The sequence below is a fragment of the Leucoraja erinacea genome, chromosome 4, assembly GCF_028641065.1.
Source record: "Leucoraja erinacea ecotype New England chromosome 4, Leri_hhj_1, whole genome shotgun sequence".
In the NCBI taxonomy this organism is placed as follows: domain Eukaryota; kingdom Metazoa; phylum Chordata; class Chondrichthyes; order Rajiformes; family Rajidae; genus Leucoraja; species Leucoraja erinaceus.
Genome location: NC_073380.1, coordinates 59,090,657 through 59,116,394, shown reverse-complemented (window position 1 = coordinate 59,116,394; position 25,738 = coordinate 59,090,657). Strand labels below are relative to the sequence as shown.

Here is a 25,738-nt window from a genome sequence, read left to right as displayed (position 1 = left end):
CGGGGTCGTTGGCGGTGTGCTCAACCAGGCACTGCAGCTGCTTAGAGGGAACAAAGTTGACAGCACCTGCAGATCCTCCTGCTAGTAGGGGTGCCTGTCACAGGAGGACCGGGGGGCCCGGGACAGCGCGTCGGCCACATGCATCTCGGTGCCCCTCTTGTACACAATCAGAAAGTCGAACCGCTGGAGCTGTAGCATCATGCGCTGGAGTCTAGCTGGAGCGATGTGGATAGGCTTATTGAGGATGGTCACCAAGGGTTGATGATCCGTCTCGACGGTGAACCTGGTACCGAAAAGAAAGTCCTTGAACTTGGAGCAGGCGAATACAACCGCTAGAAGCTCCTTCTCGATTTGTGCATAGCGCTGCTCAGTGGCTGTCATGGTACACGAGGCATAAGAAATGGGCTGTAGCGAGCCGTCATCATGGAGTTGCAGGCAGGCAGCACCGAGTCCGAAGCGGGAAGCATCACACGTAACTACAATTGGACGTTGCGGATCGAAAAATTTGAGAGTCGGGGTGCCAATCAGCTTAGTTTTGAGAAGGTCGAAAGCCTGCTGGTGTTGGGGAAACCAGGACCAGGCAATGTCTTTTTTCGTCAGTTGCCTCAGGGGTGCGCTCAACTCGCTGACGTCGGGGATGAACTTTCCCAAATAGTTGACCATGCCCAGGAAACGCTGCAGGCTGGTCACGTCGGTCGGGGCAGGCAGCTCAGAGATAGTGTTGGTCTTCTGCGGATCAGGTTTCAGCCCGTGGGCTGTGAAGGTGTGGCCAACATAGGGTACTTCAGCTACACGGAACTTGCACTTTGACGGGTTAAGTTTTAAGTTGATCTGGCGAGCGCGGTCTAGAATTCGTTGGAAGTTGTGGTCGTGCTCAGCGGCATCTTTCCCATAAACAAAGATGTCATCCACGATAATGGCATACGGCAGACCAGCAAACAGTTGCTCCATGGAGCGTTGAAACACTTCGCTAGCAGAGTTGATGCCGAACGGCATCCGCAAAAATTTGAATCTTCCGAAGGGGGTGCCAAAAGTGGTTAAGTCTGAGGAGTGTTTGTCTAGAGGTATTTGCCAGAATGAGCTCCTGGCATCAAGGACAGAGAACACCGTGGCCTGACCGACCTGGGCAGCAACATCTTCTACAGTCCTCATGGGGTAATGAGGACGTCTTATTGCCAGATTTAAGTCTTTGGGGTTGATGCACACCCGTATCTCGCTCTTACCCTTCTTCATGGTGGTGACCATGGTGGAGACCCACTCGGTGGGTTCGCTGACAGCTTCAAGCACTCCCATGTCAACCATGTTCTTCAGCATGGCATCGACCTTGCCCTTCATGGCAAATGACACCTTGTGTGGAGCACGGACCACTGGTACAACCGACGGGTCAGTTGCGATCTTGTATACAAGGGGCAGCTTACCCAGATCATCATCGAATAGGTCAGGGTACTCGGAGAGTGGATTCAGCATCACCTGCACTTCGTGGACAGTACGGTCAAAGGGCACCAGCCCGAGATCCTGACATGCCTGATTGCTCAACAGAGTCACACAGTCGCAGTCAAGAATGAAAAACGACAGGTCACGCGAAGATTTCTTCAGCACACAGTGGAAGGTGGCCCTCCCCACAGGTTTTAGCTCCTCTCCCCCATAAGCACGCAATATGGAGCGATCAGCAGTTAACAGCTCATTATTCCTTATCTTCCTGAACAGGGGTGTTGACATAACATTCACCTTTGCCCCCGTGTCCAGCTTAGCAGTGAAGGACTTGTTGTTGACAGTGACAAGCACAGAAGGATCGGGGAGGTGAGATTGATTATGAAGGAGAGAATAAACACTGGCATCTCCCATGGAAATACTGGACTCAGAGTCGATGGCAGTGTCGACAGAAGACTGGGAACCGAATTCGTTATCAACTTGTTGAAGGTTGTTTAAAACTTGTCTGGGAGCTGGAGGAACGTTCCCACGGGAGCGACAGGCAGCTGAGAAATGGTTCATCTTCTTACAGAAAATACAAGCTTTACCAAATGCTGGGCACTGCGACTGCATAGAGTGGACATAATTGCAGTCGGGGCACTTCTTGACAAGCGGGACCCAAGCGGCATAAGTCAGCCGCGGTGCAGGGCGAACGTTATTGCTTGCGACGGGGCATAGCAACACCAGTCAGATTAATAGCCCGATTGTCAGATCCCCTCTGCCCATATAGCGGGGCAACCACCTCAGCTATTCGGCATGCATGCATAGCCTCAGTCAGGGTGAGATCTGGTCTTCGTAACAGCTCTGCTCGTAGCTTCTGATCTAGCATGCCGGTGACCAAAATATCTCTGGTGAGCTGATCACGCATGTTCTCGAGATGGCACCGCTGAGCAAGGTAGCGCAGGTCAGCGATAAAACATTCAACAGGTTCATCAGGCTGAATCTAGCCCGCTCCAATATACGGTTGGAGGGCAAGTCACAAATCTCCGCAAACTTGCGTAAGAGACATACCGGGTCGTTGGCAGATTCCGCCGGCTCCACGACCTGGTCGTTGTCATCCAGGACCGCTGGATTATAAGTGAAAGCCTGAGCACGCTTCATAGCATCGGGACCGGCAAGGTTCAGCAGGAGTGAGACTTTGACTGCATCAGGGTCGTTTCGGTGCACGATGTTGATGAAGTGGTTGTAGTCCATCACGAAAGTAGCCCATTGCTCCGCAATGTCAGCATCAAAGACAAGGGGAGAGGGCTTGCGGCACGAGAATGCCATAGTAAATAGGGGATTAAACACTAGTAAAAACTAGGAGCAAATAAAACCCGATAAACAGTAGGCGCGCGTTTAACTTACTGACACCATGTAAAGGAGTCCAGTCTGATACACTGTAACTTTACTGAGTCTTTAATAAAGGCACATGTCAAACACGTCCCAGTACTGACTGCATCTAGTCTTCAGGCGTACTGGAACCAAGGGAGGAGCAAGGGGAAGATATCACAGTTATACTGAGATGACTGGGCGTGGTTAGTGGTATTGAGGTAGCTACATTATAGGTTGCATACATAAACCATCTACATAGTTGTAATGGGTTTTCGGGGTCTTCTACAGTAGAAGATCCCGAAAGCCCATTTGATTCTACAGTATCGATTTCAATTGGTTTCCCATTGTCACTTACAATGGAAACAATAGCTCAAGCTATTCATACTTCACTCGCAAAATTCCTAAGAACAAGTTCGCTCACAAAACAATGGCCTAAAGTTCTTCAATGCACTAGTAAGTCTCCCACACAATCAATCTCTCTCCTTTCAACCGGGTACCCAAGAATCTTTCACGCAAATCTCAAACACAGAAATCACACAAGCTTTTAAATCGGTAAACACTCTCAGCTCAAGGTGGGGACCACCTTTTCAACGGAAGAATCAAACACACTTCAGCAGCAAATCTCCTACACTTAAATACTTCAATCCAAACAAAAGCAGATACGGTAACACTCAAGCAAAATCACGCTTGAACAAGAAATAATACCACTAATAACTATCATGCAAAAACAATGGAAACAGGATGAACCTAACCTCAATTTTGAGTGTCATAGCAAAGTGTCTGAATACTTATGTAAATGTGATATTTAAGTTATTTCTTTTTAATTACTTAACACATGTTTTCGCTTCATTCTGGGGTATTGTGTATAGATTAATGATTAAAAAAAAAGAATGTAATCCATTTTAAAATAAGGCTGTAACATAGCAAAATGTGGAAAAAGCGAAGGGGTCTGAATACTTTCTGAATGCACTGTAAGTTAATCTTTGTCTCATCTCTCCACAAGACATTTTTCAAGAACTGTTGTTGCTCTTTGAAGTACTTCTTGGCAAACTGTAACATGGCCATCTTATTTTTGCGGCTAACCAGTGGTTTGCACATTGCAGTGTAGCCTCTATTTCTGTTCATGAAGTCTTCTGCGGAGAGTGGTCATTGACAAATCCACTCCTGAAGAGTGTTTCTGATCTGCTGAACAGGTGTTTGGGGATTTTTCTTTGTTTCTTTATGGAGAGAATTCTTCTGTCATCAGCTGTAGGAGCTCTTCCATGGCCTGCCAGTCCCTTTGCAATTAGTAAGCTCACCAGTGCTCTTTCTTCTTAATGGTGTTCCAAATAGTTTATTTTGGAAGCCTACGGTTTGGCTGATGTCTCTAGGTTTTCTATTACAAATTGTGTAACATTGTATCAGATTGTTGAGTACAGAGGCAACTAAATAAACGACGGGTCTTTCTCCCAAACATTATCGAGGGTACTGTATGTGTGCTTCAATTTTCCTTCATTTCCATTTTGTCCTTTGATCAGGAATGCCACCCATTGTGGCAGTACTTAAAGTTATAATAAATAGTATGACCTCTGCATTTAAATTTGCATTCAAATGTATAGAATAAAATCCATGCATTGATGGCACAAGTTTCTTGATGAAACAAATTGGGCAAGTATTTTGAGGCGGGGGGAGCAGCATAACTAAACACTACACAAAATGAAAATCTCACTTTAATACTGACAACAGAACATTTATTTGGAATTGCATGATGCTACACTTGCCACGGGGAAGGTGCAAAACTTAATTTCCCTCTCCACTGCAGTCATTCACGATTTGAAGAATCTAATGAGGCAGAGCTGGAATTTGGGATGCGCAGAGTACATGTAATGTGCCTTTGTGTCATATTTCCCCAAAATTAACATTATAAAATGTATTTGCCTTTTCAAAATGTTTACAGATTAAATCAATCTATTACAAAATCCTCAAATCCTGTAATAATTGAATTTAATGAGTCAGTTCTTCACAGGCATATTGTCAACAAAATGACATGTTAAGATGGGATCATGTGGATAGAGTAACATTTGAGTTTCATTCAACAAAAAATGAAAAGATAGCCAGAATTTATTTATTTTAATTTTAGCTGTGCTCTGATCACAGCACAGTAAGCGGAAAATATTTTTGACTTACAACAGCACTTAGCAACATGTTCTGTAAAGTATTGCAATACCAGACCTCGCGTCAATGAACTATGACACAACCATTGCTTAATTAAAAATAGGCATATACACAAGTTTTTCTGCGGATAGTGGTGATACAGAAATAAGTAAATAACTTTCTTTAAAGTATCCATACACAAAGTTTCCATTTTAAGTTACATAAGTGACTAGGTGTACAGTTCCATCGTAGTTAACCTTTCTGCCAGCATTCTTTTGTGATAAAACTCAATTAAGGACCATTCAACTAGTTGAGATATTGATGTACAAACACCATTTGTTTTGGTCAGTAATTAACGAAATCAGGGTATATGACGGCTTAAAAGTCACAGTACAATGTACTATAGCTGAGGCACCAATGCTGGAATAAAGCCTGCTATAACTCGAGCATCTAGCAAGCTGGCAGCTGTATTTGATCTATGCAGCACTGCTATGTTTTTTTTTAAAAACGTCTAAATATAAATTATTTTTTATTGTCTGCAAAAAACAATTAGGATACTTATTTTTTTAAATGCTAACATTTAAAGAAACTCGTTTATTACTAGGAAAGAACTAGAGATGCTGGTATAAACCAAAGGTAGACACAAAATGCTGGAGTAACTCAGCAGGACAGGCAGCATCTCTGGAGAGAAGGAATTGGTGCGTTTCGGTTCGAGACCTTTCTTCAGATTTGTTCATGTCAACAGATGGCAGGGTTTTAGTGTCAATTGCTACAAAATGTTCAAATGCAGTTATAACATTTCCTATATTTCAGATGTTTAATACTCCCACTGCATTTTGCATCAAATTTAAATATTGGGTATGAATACAAAAATCAATTGGTCACTCCTTTGGAAAGGCTTGTGCTGTTTCACCCTCTTCCAGACACATCTAGGGACTTAGAGGAATAATAGTTATTCCCCTCTCCCCTTCATCTGACCATTATGGTTTTGTAACTCAAGAACACAAGACCACATACAAAATAACTAATCCCCATATATGTGTAATTGTACCTGTAGCTCACTGTACTTGAAATAGATGTTTCGTAATTAAGTGTTTTGTGAATGTAACTGATTAATTGTTTTACAGTGGGCTGTTTTTGAATGTTATATTCTTTCTCTGCATTTAAAAAAAGCGTGTATCTTAGATTTTCCTCTTAGTAACTAAAAGAGCAAAGGAAATATAAACATAAATGATTTTTTTAATCAATTCTGGGTGGAAACCAAATGATAGGCAAAATAAATTGTGAATATACTATTGCGTTTTAATGCCGACTTTGCAAGTCTTCACGGAAAGATTACATTTACAACGGAGAATTCTACTGCATACAAACCACTAATTACCCCCAATTCAGGGGCCATTATCAAGCTTGTATTTTTAGCTTTTTACTTTAACATTACAGGATAATCATTTTTAGGAAAATAAACTAAGTAGATATTCTTTATGTATTATTTTGCAAACCTTTGTTTACAGAAAGGACAAAGCACATGGTAGGCATTCAAATTCTATGCCATTGTTAAAATTTGTCATTTATACATTATCATACATTATTAACAAATGTCTTTTTTCTACCCATTGGGTAGGATATGTGCATAATATATTCAAGTTATATACAGCACCTTACAAATAAACATAAAAGATACACAACAATAGAAGCACCATATTTAAGTGAGGCACAACAAAGGTGGGAGCTCAGAGTGCAAGGGATTCCTATATCTGCTCAAACCTGAAAATGAGGCACCTTATCTGTTCACATACTAGAAACATGCAAACCTCCTCAAAATATATATAGATCAGTTTCTACCAGAGCTGACAAAACAAGCCAAGATAGAAAGCATAAAGAGGCTACTTTTTGAACCGGGTCTTATGATATAGCACATGATTATTATGTGACATACAAATTATTGAAAGCAATAGCAGCAAATAGAAGCAGCAGCAACACCACGGTACAAGTTAACTGCCAGTCATTGAAAATCAAACAGCTTACATTACAAAAAAACTCTCAAGAACCAAGGAAACACGACTACTAAGATTTATCTTTCGTTCAGGAGTCATACAGGATACTGCAAGGTAAGAGGAAAGGTCATATATGAATTATCTTTTAAGTAGCAAAAGTGCAATATCGCCTATTTCTATTCCACCAGGGTTAAAAAAGTAAGATTGTTTGAGAGTACCTCATGCATTCTTAATTTGCGTCTAAGCAATGGGAGAAGGCTAGTTGGAGACACAATAGTTGGATCCTTCATAGCCCTTCAGAAAATGGGTGATTGATAAATTTACAAGTGATCGCATTAGTCTGTAGAATGTGCTCTCTCAAGATACATTACTTATTAGTAATACCTTTATAAACATTAAAAACAAGTCTATAAACTGGTGGGACAACTAGGGATTTGCAGGAATAACCAGTTTTAACCATTCACCATACAAATTTTCAGTTATCTACATCAATTATAATGTCTCACTTTAATTATGTTATTTGATAGAAAAGCTGCCTCCATATCATTAGCTAAGGCTTTCCCTTTATATTGCAAATGGCAGTGTATTAGATATTCCATGAGATACCAAATGCATATTTAGGCCAATATGTTGTCTACGGGCTAATGACCCATCATTCACATGGTCATGCTTGGTTTCACGGATGGCCCTTTCAAAGCACAACTTTGTATTGTGTGCAGTAAAGCTCTGAATTTGTGTTTGCCACATTACAGCTCCTGCAAGAGGAAAAGGAGGTGGGTGTGTAACAAGGATGGGAAAGTACGCCTTTATTGTGTGGATATACGCAAAGCACTTTCTGGTGCCAAAATAGGTCACTCACAACACTGCTGCTTGGAAGCTGCCATAAGAGAGCTGTGCCAAATTATTTGGGGGGGAAATTCCACCATAATCTGCAAGGGTTGCAAGTTATAATAATGGACGTATCTCACATGTTGTAGTTTGTTTTGAAGCCATCAATTATTTTATACAATTTTTATAACCAACTATGAAGTCCATATAAAAAAGTCAACTGCAAAATAAAAACTATTGTATTTCATTCACTACAAAGTTAATATCTTCTACTCTCATTGTAATATTCATCAGGTAATAATCTGTAACCACAGAACTGAAATATCTAAGCATTGCTTTTCGAATACATATTGCTTGCTGCTAAATATCATGTATCTCAAGATTCAGTCACTTTGTAAAAACAAATTCTGAAAGCAGGACTCCCAAATGTTCCAAGTGAAAACTTTTTCTGTATGTTTTCCATGAGTTGTAAAAGCACACAAATCAAGTAGTGAAAAACACTGCAGAAATTCCTGCAATTGTTGTTTTTAATGAAAACTTCCTGAAGGGCTAAGAAAAATTGACTGTGAAAGTCAATAAAGTTTCAAGTATTTAGTTTACAAGTAATTTCATAAAGTAGTTTGAAAACATAAAGAAATAAAATAATTTTAACAGTTTAGACTGAGGAATGCACTCAACAGGGTTGTACTTTTGTGTCACTATTGAAAACTCAGTGGCTTTCTGTACACCCATGGCAATATTTCATGTGATGTTAACTGACACATATAGAAATGATCACACTGAAAATAGTATGTTCAAAATTTATAGAAAAGGGCTTTAGCTTAAGTATCTTGCACATGCTCAATCTCAATTTTTGATCAAAATGGGCTGTAAATGTTCGAAATTTTCCAAAAGCAATAGGCAGTAAATAGCTGAAATAGCTAGATATTAATTTATATTTTCAGTTAAAAAAAACATCAGTAGATCCATGAATAAAAGTAACAGAGATCTTAGTCACTGCATATTTAGACTGAACTAGAAAGAATCTAAATTCTAAATTCCACCTCTGGAATTTAAATCTACACATTTATGTTTTCTCTACAGAAATGCAACTGGCCAGTTCCAACACATATTTGCAAATATTAAAAATTTACAAAGTACAAGAGTAACATATACTCTACATAATGCTTTTTAACTAATTGCAATGTACTTGGAGAGTAAGGGTTAATCAAGTGCAAATATGCAAAAATCTTTGAGCAGTTGTAAATATGAATCATTGTTCATTCTAAGCAGCTGCAAACTGGGAACAATTGAACTTTAAACTATCTTCCACCTGGCAGGCGTCTAGATCATCATTTTCATAATTATGGTATTCCTTAGATTTATTGCGATTACAGTTAACATTTTGTGTCCCTGCATTTTCCATAATATGTGTGAATAGGCATTAGGCTGGAACCAGAAATCACTTTGGAAACAACTCCATCCTCTGAAAATGCTAGTTCCCGACATCCTTGGTAATTCTGTTCAGTTCCACTGGTGTAAAGACAAAAGTTGGGTTACATTTTCCCCATAAAGCAATTTTCATTTTCCCTCCCCAAACAAGAAGATAGTGCAACATTTCAATTTTTCACAAACTAGTTAAACATTGCGTTTTTTTCTTCCACCTTTTTGTCGGCACTCAAGAGGGATTTCAGTTTGTTGTTTGACAATATCACAAAATTGGCCAAAAACACTTTTCAATTAAATGCCTTATGCATCCACCTTGGGTATCTCAGTCACTATAAAAGAATCTACAAGGCATAGATTAAATTTGTTAAGTCTCTTTAAATTGTTAGAATTAACATATCATGCACTCCCTTAAAGAAAACAACACATTTCATGTTTGGTTTTACCAACCAATTCCCACAAAGTAGCACCTTGTGCCACCAGAGTACAGCTCGATATTGCTGTACCTAATTCAGTTCAAGCATTCACAGAGACAGTCACACAATTTTCTCTGTATGCGAATCCTTTCCTTGAAATGAGATGGACCTATTGTCCTCATTGTTCTGCTGAAAGTGGAGTCTGTTATTGGCCTGTGAGGGTGGCATGTTCTGCTGATGATGGAAGAACGCTGACCCTGGGTAGTGACCCATAACTTCACTGTAAGTGGGCGGTGGTCCTTCCATCCTTCCATTGCTGCTATAATTAGTTGCACTAATGCCAGAATTGCTGCTTGGTGGCTGTGGTCCTCCATTATACACAGAGACGTCAATCAAATCACTATCAAAGATAGTTCTGTTAGGTGGAGCCCTGACAGACTCACGATTGAGTTCCATTTGTTGTTCTGGATCTCGAAGTTGCAATGTGCACAACCCCTGATATGGAGGAGGCTCCTCTCCATCTGATAGTGAAATGGTGGGAGGAAGATCAATTTCATGTTGTGCGTAAGGATACGTAGGTTGGAAGCGGCTAAAGCGCTCTCTCTGCATGAAAGATGGGGCTGAAAATCTGTCCCTCGATCTTGGAGAATACATCGGCTGAAAGCAAGAGAAAACGTTTTAATAGGGTTTTAACTAGTATTGAGTTTTTATATTGCATTTTTAAAATACAGTTACCATTTTATAACCATATACCCATATAACAATTACAGCACGGAAACAGGCCATCTCGACCCTTCTAGTCCGTGCCGAACACGTATTCTCCCCTAGTCCCATATACCTGCGCTCAGACCATAACCCTCCATTCCTTTCCCGTCCATATAACTATCCAATTTATTTTTAAATTATAAAAACGAACCTGCCTCCACCACCTTCACTGGAAGCTCATTCCACACAGCTACCACTCTCTGAGTAAAGAAGTTCCCCTCATGTTACCCCTAAACTTCTGTCCCTTAATTCTTAAGTCATGTCCTCTTGTTTGAATCGTCCCTACTCTCAGTGGGAAAAGCTTAATCACGTCAACTCTGTCTATCCCTCTCATCATTTTAATGATCTCTATCAAGTCCCCCCCTTAACCTTCTGCGCTCCAAAGAATAAAGCCCTAACTTGTTCAACCTTTCTCAGTTGCTGAAACCCAGGCAACATTCTCGTAAATCTCCTCTGTACTCTCTCTATTTTGTTTACATCCTTCCTATAATTAGGCGACCAAAATTGTACACCATACTCCAGAATTGGCCTCACCAATGCCTTGTACAATTTTAACATTACATCCCAACTTCTATACTCAATGCTCTGATTTATAAAGGCCAGCACACCAAAAGCTTTCTTTACCATCCTACCTACATGAGATTCCACTTTCAGCGAACTGTGCACAGTTATTCCCAGATTCCTCTGTTCAACTGCATTCTTCAATTCCCAACCAATTTACAAATTAAAGATATTTTTGAAGATGATTACAAGAATGCAACAGTTTAATGTATTTCATCTTTATAGGAATTAATATTAAGCACCTGTATGTTATGTTGAAAGCATAATTATAAAAATAGTAGATGGATTTAAAAGCATCAATACAGAAGTGGCTCTAAATGTGGGATATGTGAACTTTGAGATATGGCTTGTGCAAAATCACAAATCATAACCGGAAGAGAAAAGGGTAATCTCATCTAATAATAAAACCTACCAATTTGGGTTTTGCAGCCATGGTATTATTTGAATCTCGCAGTTGCACACAACACAGACTAACCCAGGATCAACATCTGCAATATTATAATGGTCATGCAGTAAAGCTCAGGCTAATGTTAAAATAATTTTAGGAATGAATTTCGAGTATTAACATATACCTGTAGTTAGATGACGTACAGGGCAAGTTACAGTACCAGAATAAAAATTGATTGAAATAGAAGGGTAAAATCATAAAAGATTAAATTTTCAAGCTACTGTGGTTGAAGTTTAGAAATATGTAGTTATTTTATTAAAAAAGTAAGCATATCCAGTTATTCCTTGAGTAAAATGACAGTGATGGAGTAACTTAGCATTGTTTAAGAAAGAACTGTAGATGCTGGAAAAATCGAAGGTAGACCAAAATGCTGGAGAAACTCAGCGGGTCCCCCTGTCACATAATATGGGGTGGTAGGAATAAACATGGCATTATTGGATTAGGGAAGATAATTACAAGAAAGCAAGAAGGAGGTGTTGGGCCCCATCCGCCAATATCCTATCTCAATGATTTGGATGAAGGGATAAATGCCATGTATCCTGACGAGATTAAGTTGTCTGTGGGCTGTAATGAGGATTCAGAGAAGCTTGAAGGGGGCGCTGACAGATTGTGAATGGGAAATGACATGGTATGTAGGATTGTCCATATTGGGAGAAAAAACATTTGAGTATGCTATAAATGGTGAAGGTTTGAAAGGTGTCCATGTTCAGGGAGTCTGAATGACCTCATAGATAATATGCACTGTGGCGGCACAGTGGCGCAGCGGTAGAGTTAATGCCTTACAGCGCCAGAGACCCTGGTTCGATCCTGACAATGGGTGCTGTCTGTATGGAGTTTGTATGTTCTCCCTGAGACCACTTGGGTTTTCTCCAGGTGCTCTGGTTTCCTCCCACACTTAATTGTGGGAGGAAACGTTTGTACGTTAATTGGCTTCGGTAAAAAACTGTAAATTGTTCCAAATGTGTAGGATAGTGCTAGTGTACGTTGGTCGGTGCGGACTTGGTAGGGAAAAAGGGCCTGTCTCTGGGCTGTATCTCTAACGTCTAAAGGTCCAGCAAAAATTAGGAAGGCAAACAAAATGTTGTTCTTCAGTGCAAGAAAATTTGAGAACAAGAGCAGAGGTATCTTGCTGCAATTATATGGGGAGCTGGTGAGAACCAAGAAAGAATGTGCACAATAGAGGTAGTGCAACAAAGGTTCACCAGATTGATTCCTTGTAAAGGGCCTGTTCCACTGTATGAGGTAATTCAAGAGTTCTCCCGAGTTTCCCCTCATTCGTACTCAGAGAATTACGGTATTAGCCGTTCGTAGGTACTCGGGGACACTCGTGGACACTCTCCCCACTGTTGAAAAATCTTTGCGAGCTTACCCCGTTTCACGAGTACCTGCCGTCATCGTTACGAGCCGCTAAGAGACGTCCCGAGCTCCGATGTACCCGCTACGTACTTACCACGAGTTTGATTTTTTTTTAAACTTGGGTAAACTCGTATAGTGGGACAGGCCCTTTATATGAGAAATTCATAAAACGGGTGGGGCAATACCCTCCATAGTTAAGGTTAAGAAGTTATTAATTCATATGAAACAGCATTGTTATTTGATCACAGCGAAAAACAGAAATGCCGGGTCTTCAACTTGGAATGTTAACTGGCATCTCTTCCTACAGATTCTGTTTGATTGGCTGAGTTCTTCCAATACTTAAGAGTCAGGAAGTTGTGTTGCAACTTTAAAAAACTTGGTTCAGCCACATTGAAGCACTGTGTGCAATTCTGGTCACCCATTACAGGAAGGATGTGAAGGCTTTGGAGAAGGTGCAGAAGAGGTTTACCAGAATGCCTCCTGGATTATCTACAAGGAGAAATTGGATAAACTTGGAATATTTTCCCTGGAACATCAGAGGGCGAGGAAAGACCTGAGAGAAGTTTATAAGATTAAAAGAGGCACAGATAGGGTAACATTAATAACATTATTTCTCAGCATGGAAGTATCAAAAACTAGTGGGCATAAGTTTAAACGAGATATGTGAGACAAGATTTCTTTTTACACGGTGTGTGGTGAGTACCTGAAATACACAGCGTGGGGTGGTGGTGAAGGAACCATATTCGATAGTGGTATTTAAGAAGCTTTTAGGTAGGCACATGAATATGCAGTGGACGATGTGATATGGATCACGTACGGGCACAGAAGATTAGTTTGATTTGGCGACATGTTTAGCACAGACATCGAAGGCCGAAGATCCCGTTCCTATGCTGCATTATTCTATGTTCAATATTATATTTCTGTTTCTGTTTCCAACTCGTTTTGCTTCCGACTTGTTTCTGATTGTGTGATATTCTGGTCACCTAGCATCAAGAAGGAGGTCATGAAGTTTGGAAGAGTGCAGAAGAGATTCACCAGAATGTCACCCCCACCCCTCCAAACTTGCAAACTTGAGTTATAGTGAGAGGTGGGATAGGCTGGGATTTTTTCCTTTGAAGCAAAGGAGACTGAAGGGTGATCTTAATGACGTGTATAAGATCATGAGAGGCATACAGTGCTCTTCAAAATGTTTGGGACAAAAAAACATAATTTATTTATTTGCCTCTGTACTCCACAATTTGAGATTTGTAAAAGAAAAAAAAAACATGTGGTTAAAGTGCACATTGTCAAATTTTATTAAAGGGTATTTTTATATATTTTGGTTGCACCATGTACAAATTACTGCTGTATTTATACATAGTCCCCTCCACTTCAGGGCACCATAATGTTTGGAACACATGGCTTCACAGACGTTTGTAATTATTCAAGTGTGTTTAATTTCCTGCTTAATGCAGGTATAAGAGAGCTCTCAGCACCCAGTCTTTCCATCACCTTTGGAAACTTTTATTGCTGGTTATCGACATGAGGACCAAAGTTGTGCGAATGAAAGTCAAAGAAGCCATTATGAGACTGAGAAACAAGAATAAAACTGTTATAGACACCAGCCAAACCGTAGGCATACCAAAATCAACTGTTTGGAACATCATTAAGAAGAAAGAGAGCACTGGTGAGCTTACTAATCGCAAAGGGACTGGCAGGCCAAGGAAGACCTCCACTGCTGATGACAGAAGAATTCTCTCTATAATAAGGAAAACTCCCCAAACACCTGTCCGACAGATCAGAAACACTCTTCAGGAGTCAGGTGTGGATTTGTCAATGACCACTGGCCGCAGAAGACTTCATGAACAGAAATGCAGAGGCTACACTGCAAGATGCAAACCACTGGTTAGCCGCAAAAATAGGATGGCCGGGTTACAGTTTGCCAAGTACTTAAAAGAGCAACCACACTTCTGGCAAAAAAGTTCTTGTGGGCAGATAAGACGAAGATTAACATATCAGAGTGATGGCAAGAGGAAAGTATGAAGGAGAGAAGGAACTGCCGCCAACTCATCTGTGAAACACGGTGGTGGGGGTATTATGGCCTGGGCATGTATGGCTACTGAAGGTACTGGCTCACTTATCTTCATTGTTGATACAACTGCGGATGGTAGTAGCATAATGAATTCTGCAGTTTATAGACATATCCTATCTGCTCAAGTTCAAACAAATGCCTCATAACTCATTGGCTGGCAGTTCATTCAGCAGCAAGACAATGATCCCAAACATACTGCTAAAGCAACAAAGGAGTTTTTCAAAGCTAAAAAATGGTCAATTCTTGAGTGGCCAAGTCAATCACCCAATCTGAACCCAATTGAGCATGCCTTTTATATGCTGAAGAGAAAACTGAAGGGGCTAGCCCCCAAAACAAGCATAAGCTAAAGATGACTGCAATACAGGCCTGGCAGAGCATCACCAGAGAAGACACCCAGCAACTGGTGATGTCCATGAATCGTAGACTTCAAGTAGTTATTGCATGCAAAGGATATGCAACAAAATAGTAAGATTAAACGAGAACTTACCAGTTTGAAGTTTGATCTTTATTTTATGAGGAGGAACGTTGAGGGAATACGTGAAGAACCCCGCTTACGACGCATGCGTGTCATCCTTCAAAGCAGCGGTGTGAGGTCACAGATACACTATAATGACCTAAGATAGTAAGATTATTAAAGAGATACCAGTTTAAGATATGACCATACGAGGGTGGGAGCGGAGGGCACGTATTCCCTCAATGTTCCTCCTCATAAAATAAAGATCAAACTTCAAACTCGTAAGTTCTCATTTAATCTTACTATTTTACTTCGGAGTCACGTGAGTGACTACGTGAAGATTTCAAAGCTCTGTGACCTCATGCCGTGGAACGAGTCCATGCTTCACAACTGCCTTGGTAGTTTGGGAGAAATTGTTAATGATATTCAAAAACATTCATACCAATTATTTAACGTAAATGATAAATAATATTTTATTAATTCAAATCATAACCCTTGTATTCTTCAGGGATAAATTATCATACAGAACTTAAAATTTTCCCGAAAACGTTCCTATACTCCTAATTGGTTTGTTATAAAATTTCTGAAACGTTTTCTCCGACGACCATCCTGCAATTCTGAGGATTTGGTCCATGGATCCATCAAGGCGTTTTGCTGCGGATGTAGCTGCAGCCCTGGTGGAGTGGGATTTAAATATGTTAGTGTCCACTCCCGCCTTTCTTAACCCATCTTTCAGCCACTGCAAAATGGTCTGAGTTGACACTCTACGGTACAGTTTCTTATGGCTGATTAAAAGAGCCATTTCCTTGCCTCTGATAGCCTTTGTCCTTTCAATGTATAACAAAATGTGCTTCACTATACAGAGGTGTTCGTCCTCCGGGTAGGCCATAAATTCTATGACTTGCCCCGCTGATCCTGGTCTATTTTGTTTGATAAGGTCCTGAATCACAAAAACCAAACTTCCTGCCGCCATAGTCAAGCGATCCAGTGTTAATTTTTGCAATGACTGGACCCTTTGCGCTGTGACCAGCGCCATCAGCATTACCATTTTTCTAGTTAGTTTGTCCAGAGTTAATGCTGTAGCCGGCGACCAATTCCTTAGCATGGTCAGGACCACACTTACATCCCAGATTTGGTTGTATCTTGTTTTGGGTGGCTTGGTGTTAAAGATGCCTCTTAAAAGCTTAACTACCAGAGGATGTGATCCCACAGACTGTCTTTCTGTTCCTTGCCACAAATAACTTGACAATGCACTTCTGGCACTATTCACAGTGCTGTAACTAAGTCCTTCATAGTGCAGGCTGGTGAGAAACTCTAGCACCGCCGGAACATCCTTATTTCTGTGGTCCAGATGGTTATTATGGCAGTAATTAGTCCATTTTCTAATATGACCTAAATACTGTTTTTGTGTAGACCTTCTTTGTGCTGCTGTGATCATGTCCACAGTTCTTTTTGATAGCCCCATGTCCCGTAGCGGGTCTTTTAGAGTCTGCAACCCAATAAATCAATATTTTTATGGCAGGGGAGGCTATCCTGAGTTACTGGATGCACTAGCAACTTAGGACTATGTCTTAAAGTTATACATGGTTCCAGCACCATGTCTTGTATCACCGAGAACCATAGTTGGGTAGGCCAATCAGGTACTATGAGAATCCCAGATGCCGAATCCTGTTGAATTTTCCTTAGTACCCGATTGATGAGGCAGAAAGGAGGAAATGCATAAATTAACCATTTCCCCCAGTGCAGTGAGAATGCATCTGTAGCTTCTGCCCCAGGATCTGGTTCCCATGATACATACCTCGGCAACTGGTGATTTAACCTGGATGCAAAAAGATCAATATCCGGCCTTCCATACTTTACTGTGATTTCAGCAAATACCGTTCTATCCAACATCCATTCAGTATTTTCATTAAAAGTTTTGTGACCTGGCGTCTGCCACTGAATTTAGTATCCCTGGTAGATACGTAGCCGATAACCAAATATTCCTTTGGACGCACCATTGCCAAATTGAGTTTGCCAATTCATCACAAGATGTTGATATATTTCCACCCATATGATTTATATATGCCACCACCGTGGTATTATCTATCTGCAATCTAACATGCTGCTGTTTCATTCCTGAGCAATAAGATTTTAGCCCATAAAACGCACTTAACATTTCTAAGTAATTTATATCCTTAGTGTTAAGTAGGTTAGCTTCTTGTATATTCCATCTCCCTCCACAGCTCGAGATGGTATCAGTTGCACCCCAACCAATTGCACTGGCATCTGTTTGTAATACCACAGACGGGTTGTCAATAACTATTGGGTTGGAGCAATACTTAACATTGTGTTCCCACCATTGTAATTCTTTTATGGCTTCAATTGTTAGCTCCATTGGCCGATCAAAATGGCCTTTATTAATTTTGAGTGCTCTAATTTTCTCTCTCTGTAAATTTTGGTAATGTAATGGCAGGAAATTGTATGGCAGGAAATGTGGCCACAATTTTTCCAATCATCCTGGCTACCCGTCTAATGGATGGTTTAAAGGTATTAATAAGCTCTCTGCAATCCTTTCGTAACTCTGTGGCTTTCCCTATTGGTAAAGTCACTAACATATTAATTGTGTTAATGGTGAACCCCAAGTAATCAATATTAGTTGATGGTGTTAATTTTGACTTAATTGGATGGATAATGAATCCCAGATCTTCAAACAATTGTTTTGTGGCAACCACTGCCTGACATGCCAATTCATAAGTTTTTCCCACAATAAGTATATCATCCAAATATGCCATTACTCTATGTTTTTGTTGTCGCAGTAATGCCAAAGCTGGTTTAAGAATTTTTGTAAATAATCTGGGGGCTGACATTAGCCTGTTTGGTAGCGCCTTATATTGCCAAAGCTATCCCATCCAGTTAAATTTCAAAAACCGCCTGTGTTTACCTCTGATGGGTATTGTATAGTAAGCATCTTTAAGATCAATAGTTGCCATAAAGTAGCCTGCTGAAACTAACTCTTTAGCAGTGCTAAAAGTATCCATTTTAAAATGAACATATTGCACAAAATTGTTAAGCGTTGATAAATCAATAATAATACGGCAAACCCCATCTTTCTTATTTCTAATAAATATGTTTGAGACAAATTCCTGTTGTTCATGTTTGGTTTTTCAATTACTCCTTTAGTGAATAATCTTTGTAGTTCTATGTGAGCTTTAGCTTGTTCCAATTTAGTAAGCATGTATATTCTGTCCGGTGTATGTTGTACTGGAGGGTTTTGTTTGTGTATAAACTCTACCAGATATCCCTTAATACTGCTAAGGATATATCTGTCCATAGTTATATTACACCATGCTTCCAAATGAAGTTGCAATGTCCCTCCAACTTCCGTGCTCCCTATTAATTCTTGAGCCCCAGATTCACCTACCTCCATGGTTATCGGTGGTAACCGAGTTATTTTCTTGTTTTCATTCGTGGTTGTGGAGGGCCTTGAGGTTGAGGTTGGGGTAGATGCTGAAGTAGAGGCTTTTGCATCTTCCACAGTGGTCGTCCCGGGCCAAACCCTAAAAAAGGACGCTGCTGCTGGGTACCTCTAGCCTCTCTCCACCAAATCTTTAACCTGTTTGGACAGGTCTCCCCCAAATAACAGGGTTTGAGATCTTATAGCCCTTTGCTTACACAGTATAGCAAACTTAAGATCTAGAGCTGGCTGAATGGCCCCCTTTCTAATATTATTCAGTTCAAACTGCACGTTGCAGAATAGTGCTAAGGCATCCTTGTGGTCACTAGTCATGTCCACCTTTTCTAACATGCGGGCCAAGGCTATTATGCCCGTCGTGAGACCTTTCAGGGCATTTCGGATTTTAATATCCTGACTCCTAATGGCTTGCCCAACATGTCTCCAAATGGACCGGTTGACACTGGCTACATTAAGAGCACCACAATTGCCCGGGGGTAAATGCCTTGCCAACACTTCAGCAAAAGTATTGGCTTGAAGTTGATGGGTGGACATATATTCAATACTGGCAGCCATCCTGGCCTCGAGATCCTTCCCAGTTTGTTCCTGCTGGAAGTACTGGCCCACCATGTCCAGCAGGTTGTTTTTCTCCCCTTCAATAGGGGAAGGTGGCTCCATCTCCTGCTCAGATTCTGACCCAGTCAGACCTTCAATACCCTCCTCAGAGGAGTATGATATTTCATGCAGCCCTTTATGGGAATCTGCTGTGGGACTTATATTTTGCCCACTGTGGCTATCCTCCATATCCCGGGTCCTGCCACTCTGGAGAATTTACTCCAGCAACCGCTCCAGCCGACTTTCATGCTCTCGGGCACTAGTCGATCGCGGGTGCTTTAAATTATACGACCGCTCCTGCCGACCTTGCGACCTCCAGTCACACGCGGTTTCTCCTGCAGCCGGTCCCCATGCCTAAGGGCACTGGTCGCTCCCGGCTGCCCGATATAATCATGCCGCTCCTCATGGTCCCGGTACTCACGGGCACCTGTCGCTAGCGGCTGATCATCCTCCAGCCACTTGTACCGATTTTCCAGCTCCGTAAAACTGGCCGCTCCTGGCTGCTCCATGACCACATCACTTTCATAGTGATGCAATTTTCACTTTACCTTCCTGCCCGGCCGAGAAGTAGATTTTGCCGGCGCGGGGTTTAAGTCGGGCACAGCTGGTTCCTCCATAGGAATCTCCTGTGCCGTCGGCTGCTGCTGCAGGTCCCCGGCTCCTTCCCGACTTACGTCCTGCACCTTCCTCACAGCCTTTCTCCAAGTTACTCTGTCCATTTCCTACAAAGGTTTGAAATGCAGAGTCACTTACCTGCCGTTCGTCGGCTATTTCTCTTCTCCCGTTCAAGGGGACGTCCTCCCCAGGTGTGACTCGTTGCAATGCGTGTAGCGATATGACACGCATGCGTCGTAAGCGGGGTTCTTCACGTAGTCACTCACGTGACTCCGAAGTAAAATACTAAATATAACTACTTTCATTTACATTACATTGCTGTGTTCCAAACATTATGATGCCCTGAAATGTGGGGACTATGTATAAACACTGCTATAATTTCTAAATGATGAAACCAAAATGTATAAAAAAACCCTTTATTAAAATCTGACAATGTGCACTTTAACCACGTGATTTTGTTTCTATTACAAATCTCAAATTGTGGAGTACAGAGGCAAATAAATAAATGATGGGTCTTTGTCCCAAACATTATGGGGGGTGGGACTGTAGATTAGAAGATTCTAAAACTAGAGGTTATAGGCTTAAGTTGAGAGGCGAGAGATACAAAAGGGGCCTCAGGGGCACCATTTTCACTCAGAGGGTAATCTGTATCTAAAGTAACTTGTCAGAAGAAGCTGTTAAAGTGGATGCAATTATTTTTTAAATTTATTTGGTAAACTATGTGGATAGAAAGGGTTTAACCATATAACAATTACAGCACGGAAACATGCCATCTTGGCCCTTCTAGTCCGTGCCGAACACTTATTCTCCCCTGGTCCCATCTACCTGCACTCAGACCATAACCCTCCATTCCTTTCCCGTCCATATACCTATCCAATTTATTTTTAAATGATAAAACTGAACTTCCCTTCACCACTTCCACTGGAAGCTCATTCCACACAGCTACCACTCTCTTAGTAAAGAAGTTCCCACTCATGTTACCCCTAAACTTCTGTCCCTTAATTCTCAAATCATGTCCTCTTTGAATCTTCCCTACTCTGAATGGAAAAAGCTTATCGTCAATTCTGTCTATCCCTCTCATCATTTTAAAGACCTCTATCAAATCCCTTAACCTTCTGCGCTCCAAAGAATAAAGACCTAACTTGTTCAACCTTTCTCTGTAACTTAGGTGCTGAAATCCAGGCACATTCTAGTAAATCTCCCCTGTAATCTCTCTATTTTGTTGACATCTTTCCTATAATTTGGCGACCAAAATTGTACACCATACTCCAGAATTGGCCTCACCAATGCCTTGTACAATTTTAACATTACATCCCAACTTCTATACTCAATGCTCTGATTTATAAAGGCCAGCACACCAAAAGCTTTCTTTACCACCCGATCTACATGAGATTCCACCTTCAGGGAACTATTCAGAGTTATTCCTAGATCCCTCTGTTCAACTGCATTCCTCAATTCGCTATCATTTACCATGTACGTCCTATTTTGATTTGTCCTGCCAAGATGTAGCACCTCACACTTATCAGCATTAAACTCCATCTGCCATCTTTCAGCCCACTCTTCCAAATGGCCTAAATCTCTCTGTAGACTTTGAAAATCTACTTCATTATCCACAATACCACCTATTTTAGGATCATCTGCATACTTACTAATCCAATTTACCACACCATCATCCAGATCATTGATGTACATGACAAACAACAGTGGACCCAACACAGATCCATGTGGCATCCCACTAGTCACCGGCCTCCAACCTGACAAACAGCCATTCACCATTACTCTCTGGCATCTCACATTCAGCCACTGTTGAATCCATCTTGCTACTCCACCATTAATACCCAACAATTGAATCTTCTTATCCAACCTTCAATGTGGAACCTTGTCAAAGGCCTTACTGAAGTCCATATAGACAACATCCACCGCTTTACCCTCATCAATTTCCCTAGTAATCTCTTCAAAAAATTCAAGAAGATTAGTCAAACATGACCTTCCAGGCACAAATCCATGTTGACTGTTCCTAATCCGACCCTGTTTATCTAGATGCTTATATATATTATCTCTAAGTGTCCTTTCCATTAATTTGCCCACCACTGATGTCAAACTAACAGGTCTATAATTGCTAGGTTTACTCTTAGAACCGTTTTTAAACAATGGAACAACATGCGCAGTACGCCAATCCTCCAGCACCATTCCCGTTTCTAATGACATTTGAAATATTTCTGTCATAGCCCCTGCTATTTCTACACTAACCTCCCTCAATGTCCAAGGGAATATCCTGTCAGGACTTGGATACTTATCCAATTTTATATTTTTGAGAAGTGTCAGTACTTCCTCTTCTTTGAATCTCATAGTTCCCATAGCTACTCTACTTGTTTCCCTTAACTCACATAATTCAATATCCTTCTCCTTGGTGGATACAGAAGAAAATAAATTGTTCAATATCTCCCCCATCTCTTTTGGCTCTGCAGATAGCTGTCCACTTTGACTCTCTAATGGACCAATTTCATCCCTCGTTATCCTTTTGCTATTAATATAGCTGTATAATCCCTTTGGATTTACTTTCACCTTACTTGCCAAAGCAACCTCATATCTTCTTTTAGCTTTTCTAATTTCTTTCTTAAGATTCTTTTTACATTCTTTATACTCCTCAAGCACCCTTGAAAACCATGGCTTTTTCCAATTATTACTATTTCCTTTCAACCGAATAGGGACATAAAGATTCTATACTCTTAAAATTGCACCTTTAAATGTCCTCCATTTCTCTTCTACATCCTTCCCATAAAACAAAATGTCCCAATTCACTCCTTTTAAATCCTTTCGCATCTCCTCAAAGTTAGCCTTTCTCCAATCAAAAATCTCAACCCTTGGTCCAGTTCTGACCTTCTCCATAATTATATTGAAACTAATGGTATTGTGATCACTGGACCCGAAGTGCTCCCCAACACATACCTCCGCCACCTGACCCGTCTCATTTCCTAACAGGAGGTCCAGCACTGCCCCTTCTCTAGTAGGTACCTCTATGTATTGCTGCAAAAAACTATCCTGCACACATTTTACAAACTCCAAACCATCCAGCCCTTTTACAGAATGTGTTTCCCAGTCTATGTGTGGAAAATTGAAATCTCCCACACTCACTACCTTGTTCTTACTACTAATATCTGCTATCCCCTTACATATTTTCTCTTCCAATTCTCGCTCCCCATTAGGCGGTCTATAATACACCCCTATAAGTGTTGCTACATCTTTCCCATTTCTCAGTTCCACCCAAATAGCCTCCCTAGATGAGCCCTCTAATCTATCCTGTCAAAGCAATGCTGTAATATCTTCCCTGACAAGCAATGCAACACCTCCACCTCCTGCCCCTCCAATTCTATCACACCTGAAGCAACGAAATCCTGGAATATTTAGTTTCCAATCACAGCCCTCCTGCAACCATGTTTCACTAATCGCCACAACATCATACTTCCAGGTGTCAATCCAGGCTCTAAGCTCATCCACCTTTCTTACAATGCTCCTAGCATTAAAATATACACATTTAAGAAACCCACCACCTCTTCTCTGTTTATTATCTTTTTCTTCTTTCTCCCCTACATGTTGGGTCTAAGTGCTTCCCTTCTCTGCCTCCTGCCTCACACACTGTCTACTAGCTTTCTCTATTTGAGTCCCTCCCCCCGACCGTTCTAGTTTAAAGTCTCCCCAGTAGCCTTTTCATATCTCCCCGCCAGGATATTGGTCCCCCTCGGGTTCAAGTGCAACCCGTCCTTTTTGTACAGGTCACACCTTCCCCAAAAGAGGTCCCAATGATCCAGAAACTTGAATCCCTGCCCTCTGCACCAGTCCCTCAGCCACGCATTTATCCTCCACCTCGCTCCATTCCTACTCTCACTGTCGCGTGGCACAGGCAGTAATCCTGAGATTGTTACTTTTGCGGTCCTTCTCCTTAACTCTCCTCCTAACTCCCTAAATTCTCCTTTCAGGACCTCTTCTCTTTTTCTACCTATGTCATTGGTACCTATATGTACCACGACCTCAGGCTCCTCTCCCTCCCATTTCAGGATATCTTGGACACGTTCAGACACATCCCAGACCCTGGCACCAGGGAGGCAAACTACCATCCGGGTCTCCTGACTGCGTCCACAGAATCGCCTATTTGACCCCCTAACTATAGAGTCCCCTATTACTATTGCCCTCCTCTTCTTTTCCCTACCCTTCTGAGCAACAGGACTGGTCTCTGTACAGGTGGCCCGGCTGCTGTCGCTACCCCCAGGTAGGCTGTCCCCCCCAACAGTACTCAAACCGGAGTAGTTATTGCCAAGGTGTACTCTCTAGTCCCTGCCTCTGCCCCTCCTCACCATGACCCACTAGTAGGCAAATGGGTCTGGTGTGCCAATTTGTTTGGCATCAACAAGGTAGGCCAATGGGTCTGTTTCCGTGCTGCATTGATCTATTACTCTCTCTAGGAATCCAGCATATTTTATCATTATTCTATAATTTACCTGTGATTTATACATTTCATTCAAAATATTTATCTCACATTCATATTATAGAACATTCAGTTGGTCCATACCTCTGAAGCACCGTGGCGTGATACTGTGCTGCTATCTGATGGACATAGACACCCTTCCTATTGAAAAGATAAGTAGTTTATAAATGAATAACATTTCACAAAAAAAACATACAAATTTAAATTTATTGTCTCCCTTTACAGTTTAAGTTTCCTAGGTTATGCAGTGGAAGTCCAAACATCAATACTGTATTTAGTTTGCAAACAATGCATTCAAACTACAACATCAAACACTGACTCAATATCAGGCACAGAGATAATTAATAAACAGATTAATATGACAAATGAAATGCATACTCTATGCATGGCATGGTGCCTTTTACACAAGTTTCTCTTGTAAAGCTAATTAGGCGCAAGTTCAGTGAATCAGTATCCCAGCACAATTGTCAATCTGGCTGTCTACCTTTGATTAATTTAATGCCATGCATGACTGCACTATGTTCCAAGCTCTTCAAACCTGATTTATTTTTAGGCATAGCTACTATTATAATGTTGAAAGGGCTACGGATATAAATCACGTTTTGTTTTGCAAATTTCTGGTTGGAGAGAGCGAGACATGGAACCAATGTAACTTTCAACTCTTTCTATCATTGGATGCATTTTCTCCCCTCCTCCCACCAGCATTCCCACCACTCTTCCATCCCTACCAATACGTGGCCTCCTTCACACGGCCCCAGCTATTTACAAGATGTATTAATGATTTGGATGAGGAGATAATATATTATAGATATGATGATATAAATAATATAATAATATAGGATGTAATACTGCAGCAGGATATAAACAGGTTGGTGGAATGGACAGATACCAGGACCCTGCAAACTGAAAGAAAAGCTCTGCAAAGCCCACGTCCATCTGTGTTGTGTTTTTCCAATGTAGAGGAGACCACATTGTGATAGCATTATCCAGACTGGAACAGGTGCAGGTGAATCCCTGCTTCAGCTTTGGTCTACACCATCAAAATCCCGGTCTGAGTTGATAAGGGAAGGAATGATTATTATCGTGTCATGTGTCCAACAAGAGATTGTATCTACTTCTCCTGAAGCACAATGGCGTTAATGTTGCTAAATCACCACAGGCAAGAACCCAGAATTTTAATTAGATCCACCACAAACAAAAACAAGAGCAGGATCGGAGCAGGGCAATGCATAAGTGAGTTACCTCTTCACTATCTACAATCATACTATCAACCTGTTACATTAGCAGTTGGGCGGAAATCGCTTTTAAAACATATATAGTGAGGCCTAACATCTAGGATAGGGGTCGGCAACCTACG

General features: G+C 41.1%; 1 protein-coding gene across 2 annotated transcripts in view; it reads right to left on the bottom strand.

Annotated features, from left to right (window-relative positions):
• Positions 1-4,876: 4,876 nt before the first annotated feature.
• ldlrad4a (low density lipoprotein receptor class A domain containing 4a) overlaps positions 4,877-25,738 on the bottom strand; it is a 174,450-nt gene continuing 153,588 nt past the window's right edge. For both annotated transcript variants that reach the window (XM_055634362.1, XM_055634361.1), the window contains exons 5-6: positions 24,466-24,522; positions 4,877-10,237 (exon numbers count right to left, since the gene is read on the bottom strand). In XM_055634362.1, the coding sequence (XP_055490337.1) occupies positions 9,701-10,237; positions 24,466-24,522 (594 nt within the window). In that variant the 3' untranslated portion in view covers positions 4,877-9,700. The remainder of the gene's footprint in view (positions 10,238-24,465; positions 24,523-25,738) is intronic.